The sequence below is a fragment of the Vicia villosa genome, linkage group LG1 (genome assembly GCF_029867415.1).
Source record: "Vicia villosa cultivar HV-30 ecotype Madison, WI linkage group LG1, Vvil1.0, whole genome shotgun sequence".
In the NCBI taxonomy this organism is placed as follows: Eukaryota; Viridiplantae; Streptophyta; class Magnoliopsida; order Fabales; family Fabaceae; genus Vicia; species Vicia villosa.
Genome location: NC_081180.1, coordinates 158,170,257 through 158,187,413, shown reverse-complemented (window position 1 = coordinate 158,187,413; position 17,157 = coordinate 158,170,257). Strand labels below are relative to the sequence as shown.

General features: G+C 32.5%; 1 protein-coding gene and 1 pseudogene across 1 annotated transcript; one reads left to right on the top strand and one right to left on the bottom strand.

Moving 5' to 3' along the window:
• Nucleotides 1-275: 275 nt before the first annotated feature.
• LOC131644523 (ankyrin repeat-containing protein BDA1-like) lies at nucleotides 276-2,137 on the top strand (annotated as a pseudogene).
• Nucleotides 2,138-2,400: 263 nt separating this feature from the next.
• On the bottom strand, nucleotides 2,401-6,652 carry LOC131644524 (26S proteasome regulatory subunit 4 homolog A-like). Its single transcript, XM_058915044.1, has 6 exons — nucleotides 6,064-6,652; nucleotides 5,607-5,852; nucleotides 5,001-5,170; nucleotides 4,678-4,894; nucleotides 4,419-4,559; nucleotides 2,401-2,679 (listed from the first exon to the last, which is right to left on the bottom strand). The coding sequence occupies exons 1-6, from the start codon at nucleotides 6,544-6,546 to the stop codon at nucleotides 2,596-2,598; spliced, it is 1,341 nt and encodes a 446-aa protein (XP_058771027.1). The 5' UTR covers nucleotides 6,547-6,652; the 3' UTR covers nucleotides 2,401-2,595.
• Between the last annotated feature and the right edge of the window lie 10,505 nt (nucleotides 6,653-17,157).

Genomic DNA, 17,157 nt, shown 5'->3' with positions numbered 1-17,157 from the left:
AAATAATTACACATTAGCTTAAGAAGAAATCTCAAATTCTTTATTTTTTGATATCATTTAAAATTTATTAAATTTAAATTGAATAAAACATTTTATAAATTTTTATCATTTTAACAATTCTTCATTTTTTTCTATTCAAATAATAAATTTTAATCAAATTATTTTAAATTTTTTTAAAAAATTATTTTGCTTCATTAAAATGATTCATCCAAACAAAATTTTGAATGAATGCGTGGTGAGGAGAACTCTTAGATTTATGAACATTCAGTACCCGACACTTCCAACATTTTGACTCACAATCAAGCCATAAATATCTAGATATTTAAGACCACCACACTATTACTTGGTTTGATTTACATGTCCAACTATGGAGATGAAAACAATTACTACAAATCTAGAAGATGAAACCATTAAAACACTCTACAATGCATCCTTAAACGGTTCTGTAACTGTCTTAAACACACTCCTCCAAAACAACCCTCTTATACTCCACAAAGTTTCACTCTCTCTATAACGAAACTCCTTTACACATTTCCTCTCTCCTTGGTCACTTAGAATTTTGTGAACTTCTTCTAAAAAACAAACCAAGTTTCACCAGTGAAGTTGACTCAAAAGGACGGTGTCCTCTTCATCTAGCATCAGCTGAAGGACACACCGAAGTAGCGAAAGCTCTTTTACTGGCAAACTAAGATGTTTGTTTGGTTTCTGACAAAGATGACATGATTCCTTTGCACTTTGCTGTAATAAGAGGGCGGATGGGAGTAATTAAGGAGTTGATTAATGCTAGACCGGATTCGATTCGAATTGTGAATGAAGACGGTTCTGTTTTGCACTTGTGTGTTTTGTATAATCATTTGGAGTCATTGAAGTTCTTATTGGAATCAGTTAGAGGAGATAAACAGTTGTTGCTTGCCAAAGACAGAGAGGGCAATACAATTCTGCACTTGGCAATTAGGCTCAAACAAATTAAGGTACTACTTAGATTTAGTTACACTTTCCAATTCTGATTTTGATTTTGATTAGTTACACTTAGCAATTAGGTTCAAAGTTCAAACAAATTAGTGTTTGGCTTTTCAATAACATTTTTACTTTGTTTGCAGACCATAAAATACTTACTTTTGCAGCCTGAATTAAGAACATCAGCAATTACTTTGAACAGGTCAAATATCAAAACTTTGGAGCTGTTAGAGCCCTGCCCAAGAGATTTTATTAGCCTTAAAATTGAAGAAATGTTAACTGAAGCCGGGGTTCAAAGATCTATGCAAATGGATTATGCGCCGCATATGGATTCTGCAGTGCAACATGCATCATTACCAATCATATCCAATCAAGACCAACCAGATCAACTTAATCAAGAACTTTCAGATGAAAAAAAGAAAATGTGGGAAAATTTGTGGTCCAAGTATCTGCGATACCAAGGGAACTGGGTAGAAGAAACAAGGGGAACATTGATGTTAGTGGCCACTGTTATTGCAACAATGACTTTTCAATCAACAATAAGTCCACCAGGTGGAGTTTGGCAAGAAGATACACAGTCTGGTGGACGTAATTGTACTACTTATGGTATGTGTGAAGCAGGCACTGCAGTTTTAGCTTATGCATGGCCACACGAATTCATAAAGTTCATGACATACAACACCACTTCTTTCTTTTTCTCTCTTGGTGTTGTGCTGCTTCTTATTAGTGGATTCCCACTTACGAATAAGGCCATGATGGGAGTCTTGACAATCGCTATGACCGCCGCAGTCACATCCATGGCACTCACGTGTGTGTTTGAAGAGGGTTTGGTCACTCCGCAGTCACATCCATGGCACTCACGTGTGTGTTTGCAGAGGGTTTGGTCACTCCTCATATTATTCAGCAAGATTTCAGCATGGCTTACCCTGTTGTGGTTGCTTGGGGCATATTGCTTTTAGTTATAGGTTTGATTCACACCCTTAGGTTGGTTTTCTGGGTAAAAGTAAGGACAAAAAAGAAAATGCAATAGTCAAGCGCATTTCCACTCGTGAAAAATACATAGTTGTTTAGTCCTGTGAATTTGAATGCCAGCAAAACCCTTTCAAACGCTTTTATTAGTTGAAATTCATGAGATACACAGATGAATAAATGAAACCTATGAGTAAATTAGTATTCGAAAGGTGTTTATGGCTCTTATTCTGTCTTAGAGTTTATCATGTACACATCTTCCATTAATATTTCGATCCAAGAAACCACCCATGATAGTAACAAGCAGTATAGATATAGATTCATTTGCACCATGACCTAAGAACCAGGCATAGTTAGGGAGTGCAATGTGCAAATTTTCATGAAAAGCAGCATACGAATGAACTAAATTCAAGAGCGGCAGCATAAAGACCTCAATCATAATAGGATAAGAAACAAATTCCAAATTGGCCGAAATTTGAAAGAAAATATGTGGAACTAAAACAAATCATAGTTTACATTCAATTTCCCCACAACTGACTTTACCTGAGCAACTGCATATGGATAAAGTTCAACTTCATAATACAGACGTATTGCCAATATTTTGAAAAATTGTAACATAGAAGACCAAATTAAAAAGAAAGAAGGTTGGGGATAATAGATGATGATATTTCACATATATAGTCCTTCTGGAACTCCTTCTTTCTTCTTAAACATCACTTTATCCTTAGCCTTTTTAAAGTCGGGATGAGTCACCTGAAGAAGATATAAAAGTAATAGTAAGATATCATAGATTGGAGGATCAAACTTAAAATAAAGTTGTACAAACCAAAAGTTAATAAAGACAAATGCTTGTAAAAAAACCAGAAGATTGATAGGTAAAGATGGGAGCTCATTCAATGAATGAAGTAAAAACTGGACCTAAATATATACTCAAGTTAGCTATGAAATGTAACTATATGGTTAGTAAAAAGTTTAGGAGAGTGTATGTTATTCTAGGTCGTTAATCTCAGATAGCAGTGCGTAGCGCCGGACCTCCCAAATGCTATAGCGGCATAGCGGATAGTGGGATGACCGCTATTGGGAGCTTTTAAAAATCAGGGTAAATACTTAATATGAAAACATAAATACTAAAATAGGTTCCAACAACATACATAAAAACTAAAAATAGGTTCCTACAACATATATAATGACTTAAAACCAAAAGTTGCAACATACATAAACCAAAAGTTGCAACATAGATAAACCAAACATAATGACCCAAATTAGGAATGTACTCAAAATGACTAAATCAAATTCTAAACGTAAACAAAATGACTAAATCACATCAATCTTCGAGAACGACTGCTAATTCAAGTGAAGAAAGAGAAAGAATGTAAATGACCAAATGTCTCACTTTTAGCTTTTATATTAGTGAAATAAAAGGGAAAAATACAAATTTTCTCTTAAAAAAAATCAAAACTACAGTATTGACCTCATCTTCACAATAGTGGTTTGTAAAACGCTACAGAACCGCTATTGCGCCGCTATTCCACTGCTACGCCTCCACAAATCGCGGCCGGTATTTCCGCTATTTCATATAGCGGTTAGCAGCCAAAAAGCGTCGCGACGAGGTCCTCAACCGCTATGCTACACCGCTATAGTGCCGCTATAGCGTGCTATTGACAACCTAGATGTTATTATCTCATTCTAAAGTCAAGACACGCCTCAGGCTGAGCAAGCCTGATACTTCAGATGACCTATCAACATAGCACCACTCACTGGAATGAAACCACCACTTGTTATGCAGACACTGGAATCCTCCCAGTTGGGTCAACCCTAGCGAGGAAAGTATAAAGACTTTCCATGATTTATTTTTATATTAAAACAATTTGCTGAATTGATTTAATCAATGTCTGCTACTTTTGATAGCATATTTCAGCACTAATATTAAAAGATGAAACCAACAGATTTCTTTCCCTATAACACTTAGTAGGAACGGAGTATCATGTTGTGGTTGTTTGAAGTGGAAGGGTGGGTGGAAAAAACTACCAAAATTTTATTACTTTATTTTTATAAAATGTGTTGTTTTCTTTTAGTATTAAGGTGTTAAGGATGTCATGCAAATTTTCTAGGTTTCTTAATATGACTAACTATTTCATACATCAACATAGACAGCCCAATATATACTGTATAAAGTTAAGAAACTAGGTCAGTATTTTTAATATTTTCTTATCTCAAAATTCCTAAAGACATAGTCAAGGAAATGTTATTTTCCAGCTCCGACACAATTTTCTAGCATCATAACCCAATTCACCCTACCTTGCCCTTCAATGGTGTAGGAAATTGCCAAACCTTGGAATGTTTTAACTTAGAGAAATTAATGTCTGCTAGTTTTAAGTTATCATAATATATTTGGGTCGTCTTAAAGTGAGAAACTCAAAACTAGCAACTTAATAGTTACAATCGGTGTTATTATGTTATATGAACAATAGAAACATGAATAAATTTCAAACCTTCATTCGGCGTTCCCGTAGAGCAAGTAAGCCAGCCTCAGTACATATTGCCTTTATATCAGCTCCAGAGAACTCATCCTTTGTCATAACGAATTCTTCCAAGTTGACATCATCAGCTAATGTCATCCTTGATGTGTGTATCTTAATTTCAAAGCATAAAGACATGTTCAGTCCATGACCAAACAGGATATGCATATTTACGATATCACAGGTAATCAACAAAATCAGCATTATAATTCACAAAACTAGTTATGTCTACCTGGAAAATGCGTCTTCTTGTTTTGATATCAGGAAGAGGAAATTCAATCTTCCTGTCAATACGACCAGGTCGTAGCAAAGCTGGATCAAGACTTTCAATTCTGTTGGTAGCCAGAATAACTTTTACATCTCCTCTTGAATCAAAACCATCTAGCTGGTTCAGCAACTCTAACATAGTCCTTTGAATTTCACGTTCTCCACCTGAGTGAGCGTCATACCTGTAAGGCATATTAAAAATTAAGCTCGTGAATGCAAGGGAAAAAATCTCAAAAAGAGTCCGTGAAGTGATACAATGCATTCATTAGATCGAGTTCAATAGATTACCTCTTTGTGCCGACTGCATCAATTTCATCAATGAAAACAATAGACGGAGAAAGATCGTCAGCAACTCTAAAAAGTTCCCTCACAAGCTTTGGACCATCTCCCAAGTATTTTTGTATCAATTCACTACCAACTACACGCAAGAATGTTGCTGATGTTGAGTTCGCCACAGCCTGAAGGCATGAGAGGCATGAATTAGACCTAACTGATAATGTGTGTGTTTGTATGATACACAACAAGCAATAAAAAAAATATAATAGTGCATTAAAGAATTCAACCCCCCTCCCCATAACACATAGAGAGACTTTCATCTTAACATCAAAAAAACCATTTCGTTTTGCACACAGATTATTATAAAGCTAAAAATGAAAATTTAAATGTCCCGTTCTTACAAAAATTCCTTCCAGTAACCATAAGCAATATACAAATAGCAAATAACTATAATCCCTGAGATTAAACATTATAAAAAAAATGCAGAGACAGTCATTGCTAAACTTTACACATTTAATAATCACAGAGATCCATTCTGTTCATCTACATTAGAGGAAAACATTCTATACTGCATTGATTCATCACTGAACAAATTAAGTAAGGTGAAAAAGTTCCCACCTTTGCAAGCAAGGTCTTTCCAGTTCCCGGTTCTCCATACAATATAACCCCCTTAGGAGGCTTTATACCAATATCTTCATATAGTTCAGGATGCGTCAAGGGTAGCTCAACCGCCTCTTTAATTTCCTGTATCTGTGCATCTAAACCACCAATATCCGCATAAGATTCCAAAGGAGCCTTCTCAACCTTCATAACAGAGACCATCGGATCAACTTCATCTTGTAGTAGACCAACAACGGAAAGAACCTGATAGAAAACAACCAAACCAATCATAATCATTATATCTTCTAAATCAAATTGTACAAACAATAACAAGAGATGCCTAATTCTATCAACAATGAAAATTCAACCACAACTTTTCTCATTTTCTTTCCAAGCTCAAAATTCAAATCCTCTAAACCCTAGAGTCATGATTCTAATAATCTGTTAACAAATTTCAACAATTATCAACAAATACCTTATTATGCATCAAAATAGCACAACCAGGTTCTAACTGATCCTTATCAACAAATGACAAAATTCCAACATAATACTCTGGTCCAACCGAAGACGAAACAATCGCATGATTCTCATCGATAAGCTCTTCGAGATTCCCAACACTCATAGGCGAACCTCGAAGATCATCAACCTTAGATCTATCTTCCTCCGCTTTCTCTTCCTGCGGTTTCAACCTCTCTTGATAAGCAACAAACTCCTCCTCCATTAACAGGTAATCCTTAACTCGCTCAAGCTTTAACAACCTCAGCTTGCACTTCGACACCGGAGTCACTGTCGGTAAACGAGATGCTGCATCTGGACCCTTCTGTTTCCGTTGCTTACGACCTACACGTGCCGGTGGAGCTGCCGGCTCGAATTTCTTCTCCTTTTTGTCGCTGCCGTCTTGTTTCCGATCACCGGGATGACCTTGACGGTTCATGCCGCCGGGAGTTCCTTGACCCATCGTTGATTTAGAAATTGAACAAGGTGGAGTTTTTCGCACGCTTAAGGGTTCGGAGATGGAACCTTTTGCACACTTCTTAGGAACCCCACTCTTCTTTTTCAAGTAAATAAAATAACTTCTTTAAAAAGTTTTCTTTGAAATTTTTTTTTTTAAAATGTTAAGCTTGTTATAATAATCATAAAATATAATAAAGCAACATGAGTTCTTTGGCAAGTTTGCCACTTGTCATCTTATTAGAATGCTTACTATTTTAAAAATTTCTATTAATACTAATATTGCTATAATTATCTAATAAAATTTTTAATATTTTAATTTTTTATTATTTATTATTCATTAATACTAATAATAATTGATTAACTTGGGCTTTGAAAACATAAAAAAAACCAGTCGTTTCACATCCAATTTGGTTTATCAATACACAAGTGAATTATTTGGAATAGTGAGAAACCCTTCATTTCACCGTTCAACTCAAAACTCTTCTTCTTCATCTGCAATCGTTGAAACCTTTCATTTCACCGTTCAACTTAAAACCATTCTTCTTCATCTTTGATTTTCCGGAAGTGAATCTAACCTTAGGGTTTCTTCTGTTGAGATTTTCTTCCATGAATTTGTACAGGAAATGCTCGAGCAATTGTCACCACCGCCACTATATCTACTACATCTTCCACTCCGCCACTTCACTCTATCACCAGAGAAGGACTCAACACCGTTAACATCGCTGAATATGTCACTCAGGTACTTAAATTACCTTTACATCTATTTCGCTTAATTTCAATAATTCCTTATTTCAAAAATACTCTCTCCTTATAATTGATTTACATTTGAAATATTGAAAAATTGGTAGAAACTAATTGATGCAGATGATTGGAATTACATCGATGATATATATGAATAAAGTTACAGAAAGATCTGTATCAAAGGTTGCTACAGAGGTTGATGTCTCTATCTTATGGATCCCTTTATGCCTAAATTAAAACCCTAAATCCTTGATCGTTTTTTTTTTAATTTTAGAATTTAGTAGATTATTGTGTTAGGTTTAAGATGCAATCCAATTCGAATCAGAATTGAATCCATCAGTATGAATCTGAGTTTCTTTGTTTATATAACTCTTATTGTTCTTTTGGTGTTTTGTGTAGTGATGCCGATGAAGACAAGCCCGAATACGATGCTAAGGAATCATTCTCCGAAAATCAAGTTGAGAACATGGTAATGATATATCTCTTTGTTATTACTGATGTTGAAGATTTGGTTTATGTAGTGGTAAAACATTGACAGAAATGATTGAAAAGTTATACTCCATATTCTTAAAAAAAGTGATGTCTAAGACTAAACACAAAACAAACAATTGACTTTTTGTTTTCCTAATTTATTTTTATTCAAATCCTTGCAATTAGTTAATTTTTTTCTTAAGCACAAGTAATGTCATTAATCTAATGTTGATTACCTAGGCTAAATAATATTAATCTATGGTGTGATAAGTTGGATTCATCCATTTTCCATTTTGAGTAGCTTTGTTTATTTTTTGTCATCATAATCAGATCAAGGACAACAAACACATGCTCTAATCATGGCAGCTCACTCACTTCCCCGTGTGCTCTCTAGCTCTATATCTTCTTCTGGAGTTGCCGCTTATTTGCATCTCTCACCACTAGGTGTTCATTTCAACTCACAAATTATCTTCATTATTTCTATAACTATTTATGGATATGTTTTTTTTAGTTGATGGAATAAGATTTTAAATTTTGTGTTTTGTTTCACATTAGGAAGAAAATATGAAGGGTGGAGAAACACAAACAAATGTAGCACCGATGCTGTTGTTAAGGAATTGATTATTCCACAAGTTCCAATAAATTATACACATCAATCATAAATGGACAATTTGTAGATGACACATCAGGTTTGTACATAGCTTCTTGCTTATTATAGTTTGGCCTATAGAATTTATCAAAGAAGCAATCTTAAGTCGGCGACTTTATAACTTAGAGGAAAATATTATTCCAATGTAACAAGGTGTAAATGGTTTGAATGGCGTGACACTTTTTCATGTAACATGGTTTAAATTAAGAATCTATGTTTCAACACATATATATCTATGTATATGAACCATGACATGGATTCTCTATGACAATGAATAATATATCAATATATATTTTCATCTCTAATTTACATTTTTAGCTTTCACCCATGTTCTTAATTGTATTTGAATATAGTTTTTTAGATTACATTTTTATGCTATTTGCAAGCATTTAGTGGTTGTAATATTTGTCAAAATTAGACAATTTATTTTAAAGCATTTTTATGCAAGTTTTTCACTAATTTTTAAAGGTCTTTTGATCACATTGGTTATTGCTACTCAATCTCTTTAGCCACTAAGTTTAAAATATAGCACAAGAAGGTGAATTTCATTTCAAGTATATTGAAATAATTGTTGGCTTATATGAGAATTGCAATGGTGAAACGGTGAAACTAAGGATGTTGTTTTACAGAATTGTGCATAGTCTTAACTCTTGAAGTTGTGGATAATTCTATATGAAAACATGAAAATATATATCAAAATTGTGCATGACAGTATGTTTGAAATTTGTTACAGGAAGCTAATAAACCCATGACAGGAAGCTAATAACTCATTATGCTACAAGAAGCTAATATACCTCCCGACATTTGGTTTGAAATTTTGTTGCCATTATTTTTTTTCAATCTCCATAATAACTATTGAATTTGAAGCTTGAAAACAAGACTATATTTATTACAATTTAGGTTCTTACAACTATTTTCATGCTTTGCATAATAGATTTGGTTTTCTATCACACACTGTGCAACAAAATTGGTGTTCAATTTAAGAAGCTAATTGCAAAGTGTAACTAACTAAATCCAAATCACTTAAGATACGCCCTCTATTAATACACAGTACTTTGTAATCACAAATAACTTTTGAGTTACAAAATACATAATGCAAATTCATTCTCTTTGTTAGTTGTACTCGATTGTTTCATGTGAGTCAATATGTGGTTGCACCTTCTAAGTTCATATTGATTACTACATATGTTCTCATAATACATCATTCTTCAGAGCTGGGATATAAAGTTTGGAATAAATAGTTTTAGATTTCTTTTTCAAATATCAAAGTATACTTAAAAAATGTGATTATGTGTACAAGTGAAAAAGGTCACTTATCAAGAATTAAATGAGTTAAAATCGGATTGTTTTTTTTATCAGCTAATTTTATGAGTTGGAATTAAATTAGTTATAAATAATTAGTGTGCTCATCTAAATTTTTTTTTAATGTTAAATAACTCATTATCGGATAAGCAGAGGCAGATGCATATTGGGTTATAGGTATTTGTTCAAGTCTAATTCTATTATAGTTGTCATTTTTTACACTACAATCTATAGCTAGATGTTTAGTTATTGTTATTGAATCAGTTAGGCCAACTCAAAATACTTACTGTCTGTTTGTTTGAGGAGAAATAAAGGCGAGATCGGTCTGTTTGTTTGAGGAGAAATAAAGGCGAGAGAGAGATCGAAGAAAGAAGTATAGAAGAAATGCCTTATTTCTTCAGTTTGGCACAGCAGAGAGATAAAGTAGAAAGAGTAGAATAACGTGGGCCCTATGCTTTTTCTTTTCTTCTCATGCTTGCAAAGAAAGATGAGAGGGTTAAGCTTAATATAAAATTTTACAAGTCTGTCCTTCTCTCTTCACATTTTCCAGTCATTCACAAAATAAATTAATATACAAAAGTGGTGGATCAATTATAACTTAATTTTAATTTCTTTTTTATATTTATAAAAACACAAATTATTTTTCAATAATATTATTTAGTTAATTATTATTTACTTATTTTTAATTATTATTTACTTATTTTACTTAAGGTATTTTAAATTTTTTTTATACACCTATTTTTTAGTACACTTATTTATAATGGTTTAACTTCAGCTAATGTTCTTGAAGTTATTGTATCTGTTATTGCGAATGGAAATTGAATTGTTTTCAACTTCATCTGTTATTGCAAATGTATCTTTTTGAATTGGAAGCAGCATATGAAAACTTTGAGTATTAATTCGGAAGCAGTATTAATTTGGAAGCAGCATATATTTGGATCTTATTGCATCTATTTTGCACTATTCAAACTTTGAGGATTAACTTGGAAGCAGCATATGCATATGTAACTTAAATGAATTGCTTATTTTAATTAATCCCATATGGTGTTTATGAATAAGCCATAACAATGTTGACGTTTGTTGCCGTAACCGTTGATTGATCAATCAAAATGTGTGTAGTTTTTTGGTTTCTTCATCAGTTGGATAGATTACGAAAAATGCATGGCCAAAAACACAATCCGTCAAACTTATTCATATATTTATTAATATCTAAATTTTACTGGTGTTTTTAAATTTTTTACATTTTTTCCGATTCTTCACATCTATGTAAATTTTCTACATTTATTTATTATTTTTAATAGTATATTTTTTATCTATATTTTTTAATTATTACTTTAACATAGTTATTTACTATTTATAATAATGTTGCGCGACACGCCGGCCTCCAAATAAATTTGATGTTTCTTTATCTTTTGATTTTCCTTCTTCGGCAAGCTTTCCCAGTATCGATACATATCTATTAAATTTTTTATGTAATTTAAAAATTTATATTACAGTTTTAATATTATTTAATTGATAATACTCATATTTAATTATATGGGAGACATTTAAAATATTAAATAATTAATTCAATTATATAAGCGGGAATAAGTTACAAATATTTTTATAAACATGAAAAAATTTACTGATACAATTATTATTATTATTATAATCTGTAAGAAATTATAAATATTTTTATAAACGGAAAAAAGTCAATTGATGATGCAATTATTTTTATAAACGGAAAAAAGTCAATTGATGATGCAATTATTTTTATAAACGGGATTAAGTTGCAAATATTTTTTTAAACGGGAAAAAGTCAACTATTGATATAATTATTTAACGAGTTATTTTTTTAAAAAACTTACGCAAATTATTAATAAATTAAAAATGTCCAAATTATTTTATAATTGAAAAAAATTAGTTAAGTAAACTTTTTATGTATATTATTAATAACAATGACATTTTACCTATATAATATTAATCAAACTATAAGTAAAATTTGTAAATTATAATAATTTTTAAAATGAAATTTTTTACTTAAAAAATATTTAACCCGTGCCTCGCACGGGTCTAAGTACTAGTAAGTAATTATTATTATTACTATTTTGAAATATATTGTAAATAGTGAAAAAAATTTATCTACAAAATTGTCAACTTAGCATAGTAATTTAAACTATTTCATCTACCATCAGAATGCTATAAATAGCACATTATGAGTTCAATGTAAAATGCAACATATATTCAAGTGAAACAAGTTACTACCACAATCTCTTCTACATCTCTACTTCTATAGTTTGACCCTAATATTCGGTTTTTCTTAACACGTTATCAGCACGATCGTTCTATCAGAAGTTTCCAGTATACTAGATATAACCATGTCAAATATTAAGCATCAATTCAAAATTCTAAGCATAATTGGGGGCAAGTTTATAACCTATAACAACAATTTAATAGAGTACCTTACATGTGAGGGACTTAACAAAATTCTTGAAGGATATAATTCTGGAAGATCGACAGACGATCCAGATGAAATAGAAAAGAGAAAGTCAAAAGTAAACAGAATAATCAAGCATCATCTTGATGATGGATTGCAAACAAAATATTCAAATGCTAAAGATCCCAAGATTTTATGGGACAAAATTAAAGCAAGATTTGGACATCAGAAGAATGTCATGTTACCCTTATTAGTGGATCAGTGGAACAAGTTAAGGTTCCAGGATTATAAAACTATCATTGCGTATAATTCTGCTATGCACCAAATTATATCACATATAGAATTTTGTGGCAAAATTATAACTGAAAAAGAAAAGTTAGAAAAAACTTATTCGACTTTCCATGCATCTCAGGTATTATTGCAACAACAATATAGAATGAGGGAATACACTGAGTATTCTGATTTAGTTGCAGCCCTTCTAGTGGCAGAACAAAATAACAAGCTCCTAATAAAAAAACCACCAGGCACGACCCACAGGAACAATGCCATATCATGAAACTAATGCCACGACCTTTAATCGTGGGCGTGGTGGATTTAATCGTCTTAAGAGACGTGGTGGTCATGTTCGTTTTGATGGTAATAATGGTCATGCTCGTTTTGATAGTCACAATCAAGGAGGATATCATGGTCGAAACCTTTTCCACGGTCGAAACCATTTTTGTGGTAGAGGACGTGGACGAGGTCATGTGAATAGTTATAGATCCCCCAGATATGACCAAAATAATTGGAATCGCAAAGGAAAGGGTAAGTATATCCAAGAAGGTCCTTCAAGGAATTATGAGGATATATGTTACAAATGCGGAAAGAAAGGCCATTGGTCTAAGGTGTGTAGAACACCAGAACATTTGTGTAAAAGACAAATGGCATATGTTGAAGAAAAGGGAAAAGAAGTGAATTTTAATGAGATTGAATCCAGAAATGATAATACTATTTTGAAACTGCTGACTTTGTTGGAGATGAAACAGATTAAGTAACTTTTTGAAATATGTATTTGAATAATGTTTGGTGTGCTTGTTTTTATATTTGAAATATGTATCTACTTAACAATTTCTATATTGTTAAGGTGTATCTTAAGTTTGTATGAAATAATAATGTTAAATATGTTGTTAATTTACTGTATTTAATCTTATTTTTATTTTTAAGAAGGTTAGACATGGAACATGTCAAAGACATTTGCATTTCGGACAGTGGAACTACACACACAATCCTCAAAAGTAAGAAATATTTTACTGAAATAAAGAAAACTAGACTTGACAATGCTGGTGAATTTACATCTGAATCATTCAATAATTATTGCATGTCAATTGGTATTACTGTTGAACATCCTGTTCCTCACGTACATTCCCGAAATGGTTTAGCTGAGTCATTAATCAAACGTCTTTAATATATTGCTAGACCATTAATAATGAGAACTAAACTACCAGTTACTGTTTGGGGTCATGCAATTTTACATGCTGCAGCACTTATCCGTCTAAGGCCAAGTGCTGATCATAAACATACCCCTTATTAACTTGCAATTGGTAAGGAACCAAATATTTCTCATTTAAAGATATTAGGCTGTGCAGTATATGTCCCAATATCACCACCACAAATAACAAAGATGGGACCTCAAAGAAGGTTAGGTATATATGTGGGGTATGAATCACCATCTATTATTAGATATCTTGAACCTTTAACAGGTGATGTTTTTTAGGCAAGATTTGCTGATTGTCATTTTGACGAAACAGTATTTCCAACTTTAGGGGGAGAGGATAAGAAACTAGAAAATGACATAATATGGTATGTACCTCATTTATTACATTTGGACCTATATAATAGACCGTGGGAAGGAAATGTAAATAAAATAGTCCACTTACAAGATTTAACATATCAATTGCCAGATTCATTTACTGATTTAAAAAGAGTAACAAAGTCACATGTACCATCTATAAATGTTCCTGCTATAATTGAGGTTTCAAATTAAAATAATGTAGCAAGTACATCTAAGGCACACTTGAAACGTGGACGGCCTATGTGATCCTAAGACAAAAATTCCCGAAAAAGAAAGGGAATAGAAAAGGTGAATTTGATTGAAAGTGATCTTGAAAAGATACTAGATAATGATAAATCCACAATTGAAAAACGTGTTCTCGAAGAAGCACAAGATGATGAAAATGTGATCATTGATAATGAAACTGAAAATAAGAATGATCTTGAGATTTCAATTAATTATGTTGATACAGGAATTTTGTGGAACCGAAAAGGTATGAATATAGATGAAGTATTTTCATTCTCCGTTGCATGTGAAATTATAAATGGAAATGATGATCCAGAGCCAAGAAGTATGAGTGAATGTCAAAATAGACATGACAGGAAAAATTGGAAGGATGTAATAGATATTGAGTTGAATTCTCTTAAAGATCGAAAAGTATTTGGCCCTATTATGGCTATACCAAAAGATGTGAAACCGGTCGGATATAAATGGGTTTTTGTAAGAAAACGAAATGAGAAAAATGAGATTGTCAAATACAAAGCTCGTCTCATTGCACAAGGTTTTTACCAACGATCAGGAATTGATTATGAGGCAACATATTCTCCTGTTATGGATGCTATTACTTTTCGTTATTTAATTGGTTTATCTGTATTTAACAATCTTGATATGTATCTTATGGATGTTGTTACTGCTTATTTATATGGATCACTTGATACTAATATATACATGAAAATCCCAGAAGGATTTAAAATGCCTGAGACATCAAAACCTAGAGAAATGTATGCAATTAAGTTGCAGAGGTCATTGTATGGGTTAAAACAATCAGGGCGCATGTGGTACAATATACTAAGTGAATATTTACTTAAAGAAGGCTATGAAAATAATCCTATTTGTCCTTGTGTTTTTATAAGAAAAAAAATCCAGATTTGTAATAATTGTTGTTTATGTTGATGATTTAAATATCATTGGGACTAATAAAGAAATCAGAGAAGCGAGAAATTATTTAAAGAAAGAATTTGAAATGAAAGATTTGGGAAAAACTAGATTCTGCCTTGGTTTACAGATTGAGTATACTAAAAATGGTATATTGATACATCAATCAAATTATACATAAAGGGTATTAAAAAGGTTCAATATGGACAAGGCAAATCCTTTGAGTAGTCCAATGATGGGTAGAACACTTAATATTGAAAATGATCCCTTTAGGCCTAAGGAAAGTAATGAAGAAGATCTTGGCTCAGAAGTGCCATACCTTAGTGCCATTGGAGCACTCATGTACCTTGCTAACTATACAAGACTCGATCTAGCTTTTGCAGTGAATTTACTAGCAAGATCCAGCTCATGCCCTACAAAAAGACATTGGAAAGGAATAAAGCATATATTTCGATATCTTCGAGGTACATCTGATCTTGGTTTATTTTATTCTAACAATACAAAACCAGTTTTGCTTGGTTATGCAGATGCAGGATATTTGTCAGATCCACATAATGCTAAATCACAAACTGAATATATATTTACATATGGTAACACTGCAATATCATGGAGATCGCAAAAGCAAACACTTGTAGCAACTTCTTCAAATCATGTTGAAGTAATTTCCCTTCATGAAGCAAGCAGAGAGTGTAGATAGGGGTGGAAATAGGCCAGGCCGATAATAGGGGCCTACAGGCTGGCCTATAAAGGCTTAGGCCAGGCCACACATTTTTTATAAATAGAAAAGGCCTAGGCTTTTTTATTAGCCTATTTAGTTAAAAAGGCTAGGCCTCAGGCTCAAAAAAAAGTCTTTTAAGCCTATCAGGCCGGCCTATTTAAATAAATATGAATAATTTTGTTATTATCATTATGTTATGTGTTGTACTTTGAATTAAAATACATAAATAAAACTCGGTTATCTTAAAGAACTTTTGAAAATAAGATGAAAACACCTGATGAACATTGTTCTCATAAGTTCTCTTAAACAAATAGTCTCTCAGACCTTATGTTAATAGGTAAGTTAAAATAAGTCAATGCAAATAAATTTGTATTCTTTTGGTATTTTAGTTAGTTAGTCTATTTAAACATTATTTTAGTTAGTATGTCTAAACAAATAGGCTTTTATGTAGGCTAATAGGCTAACCAGGCCTTCGAAAAGGCCAGGCTCAGGCCTAAAAATAAGCCTACGACAGACCACATGCCAGGCTTAGGCTTCGATTTTTTTAACAGGCCAGGCCTAGGCTTGGCAAAGCCTAGCTCGGCCCAGCCTATTTCCACCCCTAAGTGTAGATGGTTACGATCGGTAACTCGACATATCCAAGGAGCGTCTAATTACAAACTTCAATTCTACAAACTTCTCATTCCTCAAATTACAAGTTCAAATATTATTTTGTGGAGAATCAAATTGGAATTTGGAGATAAACTTGATGAATCACCAAATTTTGCAATGATTTCAAATTGGTAATGATTACTTTTTTACATGATAAGTAAAAAAATAGTACTTTTATATTCTTGTGAAATGATTCCAAAATGATCCTCTAAGGATTGTAGAGCTTGGATTGTAGAGCTTTTTGTGTGATCTTGTCACAATTCCTATGTTTAAACCTGAATTTATGAGTCTCTAAGGATGCTTGAAACTCTTCAAGTTTCATCTCAAACATATTTTTCGATGTTTCAATTGTCACGACAATGTGGTCGAATTTGGCAGTTAAGGCTCTCAAGACTTTCTCAACCTTTTGCAATTTAGAGTGATCTTCTCACTACATGACTTCATCTGATTGGTTAGCAAAATTAATCTTGAGAAGAAATTTGCAAGTGTCTCACCATTATTCACCCTTTGTAATTTCTTCCTCTATGATCTTTCCAAAGATGTTTAGATCCACACATTGATGGATCAATAATAGATATTTCCCATCTTTCTTGCTCAATTCATGATGAATTGTCTTTTGTGCCTCAGTTGCATTGGCTTCCAATGTAAGCAAGCTATCACTAACAATTTTAAGAGCATCTTAAAATATGAACATGCCATTCA